Below are 5,621 nucleotides of genomic sequence, written 5' to 3'. Positions count from 1 at the left end.
GGGATGATATGATACAGATACGATTTTCTGATCACGTGTAGTTGGTTATTTTTTCCTTTGTTTGGGAGGAATTAGACTGCCGAGATATTATTTGCTTGAATCTCTTTGATGCCACCCCCCAGCAGCTGGTTCTAGATCGATGTTTGCTCCTTACTTTCGATTTGAGAGATAGTTTGTTACACAGATCGAGAGGAAGTTGCAGAAAAGCTTTTGTTCATGGGATATTACTTTTGCTAGATCTTCTGTTCCCATGATTTCTTTTCTAAACGAAAGCACTTGAATACGTCAAATCATGGGATCGCCCTTTTTCCATCAATCAAATCATGGGTTTGCTTTTCTTCGCCTTCCAGTTTAATTTTATTTGCAAGAGGCCCATCTCTTCTCTAGTTCTCTTGCATTTGTTCATCCCTTTGCCGCCCTCTGGCTTCTTTTCCCCTTTTGGATACGCCGATCACATCATATATATACTTGAAGATCATGCATAATATCGTGTTGCCGAATCTTTTGATTGATCGATGGATCTGCTGTGTTTGGTTCAGATCACCAAGAAGAAGCTAGCTGGAGATCGACCGAGATGGGTCGGGGAAGGATTGAGATCAAGAGGATCGAGAACACGACTAGCCGGCAGGTGACCTTCTGCAAGCGCCGGAACGGGCTCCTCAAGAAGGCCTACGAGCTCTCCGTCCTCTGCGACGCCGAGGTGGCGCTCATCGTCTTCTCCAGCCGCGGCCGCCTCTACGAGTACTCCAACAACAGGTACATCTCTATTTATGTGCGTACAACCTAGATCTGGCTACGGGCTAGCTTGATGAGATGAGTTGATGTGTTTGTCAATTCCTAGGTATATATGTCATTTCATGCTCAGCACAATCTTTCTGTTGCTTTACTTTGTTCAAGACATGCTAGTATTAATTAACTAATTCAAGGCTCTATCGATAAAAGTTCTTTTTGTACTCTTGCGATTGTTAATGGCTAAAAATATTTAGATAAACTAAAGAGTTGGACCAATTATTTAATTAATCAATATACACTATTATTTCTAAAAAAAAATCCTAGATAGAGTCGTATAATATATACGTGGTTGACAGGCTATATTATCGCAGTTTGTTCATGCTGCAACATGCACACACATCATCTTTTTGGTGAGAACGAGAATTATTAATTTGGACACTCTCCAAATCAAGCTCAGGCTGCGATTGGATATTTCATATAGATGCGCGGAGTAACAAAACTTGCTAAATACGCAATAAAACTTCTTACTAAGTGCTTATAGAACATGCACAAACTACAAATATCAAAACCGAGACTAGCTCTACAGACGTAGATTAGCACTTAAGACGCAATATTCGTATATACTGATAATCTCGAGCTAGCATTTTAATTGTGTCAACTCACCAGCATTATTTATTTAAACCATGCAATTAGAAATGAAAAGTATGGCTTTTATATTCATGTTGTCATACATACAAGATGCACATTCATAATTTGATTTTCCCTTGCATTTTAGCAGCTGCTGGCCAACAAATTAAAAGCTGTTTTATCACCAAATTTCAATATCTGTCTAAAGTTCTTAGTTATCCGCGAATTAGATATGTTTGTATTCTGTATAGAGAATTAGGATTGATAGAGAAATACTCTGAGCTAACTTCAGATAATTCAAATGCACATAACTTGTACCAGAATAACTCAAGTGCATTTGCCCTCTCCTTCTCTACACATCTCACAAATACTGTCTGACTGTCTCCCACAGAGAGATACGTGGGCTTATGTCATGTTTTATGATACTATATTTTATTCTTCACATGCTAGCATCGTCTGCCTGAACTGAAGGGACCTTGCATACAAACGAACCTCGTCCTGAAACTAGCTGTCTGCCTGGAGTTTCCTCTTCCTCGCTTTCCCTCCCCAACCTCGCATGAATGCATGCAGGGGCACCCAGTAATAATTCATGGTCGTCGCTGCGTTTGCTCAGCTCATGCATCTCATCATCTCAAGGATACATGGACAACATGCATGCATAGTCTCATCATCCATCTCATGGGTATGTATGCCCCTCAAAACTTGCACCAACCTGGAAACTGCAAGCACTCTCCCCCTTATTCGCTGTGCTTGCTCCTCTCCATTGAAAAACATGCACCAAATTTTTTCGAAACGGAGACAACGCCCCAGCCTCTGCAAAACATGCACCAAATTCTACCATGCATTCAATGTATGCATGTGCTTGATGCATTGACAATGGCTCTGTGCTCATTTCATTCCTTCTCTTGCACAATTTTGTGCTGAACTAACCAGCAGAATATATACTTGTTTATACACATGTGCATGCACATATTTCTGTACTAGATAATGTGTATACGTATACATGTGGACAGTTGGACACTATTTGTCTCTCGTTGTATGCCATATTTGTCTTGTGAACATCGATCAACTTCACAGAGTGATGCATGACTCCTGCCTGATCTCTCCTCCCTTGTTTATGTGACATGCAGTGTTAAGGCCACAATTGACCGGTACAAGAAGGCACATGCTTCTGGCTCAACTTCTGGGGCACCTCTCATTGAGGTCAATGCTCAGGTAAATGATTGAATCCATATTCCAAATATGTCAATTCCATTTTTTGCAACTTCCGAAGCATCTAAATGTGTATGGGGCATGAGGTTACCTGGAGCCTTACTTTTCTATCAAAACAAGAGTTGTAACATGTAAAAATTAACGAATTTGGTATCAATCTCACTGTTTTTATTTTGCTATTTTTTTTTTATCTGAAGCTATACTACCAGCAAGAAGCTGCAAAGCTGCGTCACCAGATCCAGATGCTGCAAAACACCAACAAGTAAGATCATATATAATCATACAACACATCAACACATACATCGTGTAGAATCTTGTGTATGTTGGCTGAAATTACAAGCGAGTGATACTTCCTTAAGTTTGGTGTTCTAATTAATTCTATCTTCAAAAGGCACCTGGTTGGTGATTCTGTGGGCAACCTTTCACTGAAAGAATTGAAACAGCTTGAGAGCCGGCTGGAGAAAGGCATTGCAAAGATCAGGGCCAGGAAGGTAAACTGAAATTTCGATCAACCTCCCACCGTTTTCGCTTGTCTTTCAGAAAATTTAGCACATATATATGGCTTCCATTATTGAATTGTGTATTCGAAGGCACATGAATATGAGTAGCTTTTCAGATTCTTATACTACGGTGAATTGTTGATAAACCTAGCTACATCCCTGGATGAAGTAATTTTGATCTTACTTTGTGCATTCATGTATCAGAATGAGCTGCTGTCTGGGGAGATCAATTACATGGTCAAAAGGGTAATGCTACTAGATGTTGTTTCCTTAGATAATTGACCAATCTTGGCTTCATTTCGTCTGCGATTAATGCATAATCTTGTCACCATTGTAGGAGATAGAGCTTCAAAATGACAATATGGACCTCAGAACCAAGGTACAGAAACAGTCAAATTAAATCAATCCAAATTTTCCAAATTAAGCTGGAATAACCATGAATATATATTATAAGTCCAAAGTGCATATAACGTCAAGCATGCTCTGGTGATCGATCATTCTCTGTTGGTCATCTTGATCAGATCGCGGAGGGGGAGCAGCAGCTGCAGCAGGTGACCATCGCCAGGCCCCCGTCCGTGGCGCCAGAGCTGAATCCGTTCGCCGCGCTGGACATGAAGTGCTTCTTTCCCGCCAACCTGTTCGAGGCGGCGGTGCATGCGCAGGCTCAGGCGCACGCTCATGCTCAAGCTCAAGCTCAGGCTCAGGCGTCGCTGCAGCTCAACCTCGGTTACCAGCTCGCACCACCGGGCGTCGGCGACACAGCTCACCACTTCTGATGATCTACCTGTACAAGCTCTACCTTGAGGACACAACGCAATAAGTTACCAGTACTGAGATATTCGTGTCAGTCCATCTGGTTACAGTATATGTGTCCTTCGTTTTGTCGTTTGGACCTCTTAATTTGCTGCTGATGTGAAATTAAAACAAAATTACCAGGAGTACTGCTATATATATTCTAGCGATTGAGTTAATGGATGTCAAAGTTGTTTACTAAATCCGCATTTTGATCAAATCGATAGAGTAAAACCTATTGGATAGTTTCTTTTGGGAAGGGCAGCCGATCTGCCATCTTTTTTTTTTGAAGTAGTCGATCTGCCATCTGACATAGGCTGAAGTGCCACATTGTGTAATATCCTCTTGTTCCGCTACTTCCACAGTCCGCACATGGAGTTTTTTTTTTTTTTTTGCGAAACACAGTACAATCAAAGGCGCCCACACATACGCACACACTCACCCCTTATTACTCCGCTCGTCTCCCTTCTTTTCTCCTTAGGAAGGTGAGAGCTCGTGTCAATCGACGCAAAGGTTTACTCCCTAACCATGGTCGAGAAGCTGCAGCCGAGGGTTAGGTGCTGTCTTTCGGTGGAACATGAACAGCTTGCAGATGGGGTTATGTGGCCAGCCCCGGATATCCAGGTTGTTGGTTGTGTGAGCGTCTTTCCGTGTAGGGCAAGCCGAGCAAAGAAACATCACTTGGCCTCAGCATGGTCCTTCCAAAACTTGGCCGAGCAAATAGGGGCATCGGATCCCACGAACTGGATGAATGGATGCCCAACTCCGTCCACCTCCAACGGAGAGAGTCCGACCATGGCTACAGCACCACCCCTGAAGGAGCGACCAAAGCTTAATGGACTATTCGAGCTGCTCGCTAGTGGATATGCTAGAAAAAGATCTAATCTAGTTCTGCCGATGAAACTCCTTTTGCACCATTCTTCCTGTTGAAACTTGTTTGTTGTTCAGCGCAAAAGGCACTAATTCGAAGTTCTTGTAATGACAACTCCTCTTGGCAGGCACACCAACCACCTTAGGTGGAAAGCCTAAGGAGACCCCTCAAGGAAGAAGATCGAATTCAATCAAGTGTGGCTATTTATTTCCCCTTCCTACGTGCGGGTAGTGAGGTATCCATGATTTGGGATATCTAAGCCCCCCAATCCCATTCCGACCTGGATATATATGTGGAATCGTCTTACGCCATATGTACTGAATTGCTCGGGAGACATGGTCAAATCCTGGAGAAAGAGAAAAAAACTAATAAAGGAAGCGTTAGCGCATTGGACTATCAATCCAAATTGTGTTGTTGCGGCAATCTGCTCGTCCGGGCAGCCAATAGTAAACACCTCCGACTTGGTGAGGTTGGTGCATAGCCTCGTGGCATCTCCAGAGACGCGGACCATGAATGAGAGCACGCCGTGCATTTCTCCCTCCTTCGGGTCAACAAACATCCCAACATCATCCGCGTAGAGGTACACGGAGAAGCGCGCCACAGCCGCCCGGAAAGGCTGCAGAATGCCATTCTAAGAGGCCACCGTAAAAAGGTGATCCAAGGGGTCAATCGCCAGGATGAACAACCTCAGAGAGAGGGGATGGTGACCCTACCGCAACCCCCGTCCGTGAGCAATCCTCGGACTCGGCTTCCCATTGAGCAAGACCCTAGATGTTATCATGGAGAGCAAGAGACAAATCCAACGCCACTGTGGCCCAAACCCCAGTACCTTCAATAGCTCCAATAGGTAGGCCTGGCTTATGAAGTCCCCTTGGACTATAAAAAGA

The 5,621-nt window shown here is 43.5% G+C and overlaps 1 protein-coding gene across 1 annotated transcript; it reads left to right on the top strand.

Annotated features, from left to right (window-relative positions):
• The first annotated feature begins 574 nt into the window (after window positions 1-574).
• Window positions 575-3,847, top strand: LOC124652342 (MADS-box transcription factor 13-like). The gene is made up of 7 exons (XM_047191367.1): window positions 575-756; window positions 2,490-2,574; window positions 2,769-2,833; window positions 2,963-3,062; window positions 3,276-3,317; window positions 3,409-3,450; window positions 3,593-3,847. Exons 1-7 carry the CDS (start codon window positions 575-577, stop codon window positions 3,845-3,847), a joined length of 771 nt encoding a protein of 256 aa, XP_047047323.1.
• The last annotated feature ends 1,774 nt before the right edge of the window (window positions 3,848-5,621 follow it).

This window comes from Lolium rigidum, chromosome 5 (genome assembly GCF_022539505.1).
Source record: "Lolium rigidum isolate FL_2022 chromosome 5, APGP_CSIRO_Lrig_0.1, whole genome shotgun sequence".
Classification (NCBI taxonomy): Eukaryota; Viridiplantae; Streptophyta; class Magnoliopsida; order Poales; family Poaceae; genus Lolium; species Lolium rigidum.
The sequence above is the reverse complement of the archived record's forward strand: the minus strand, read 5'-3'. Positions and strand labels throughout refer to the sequence as shown.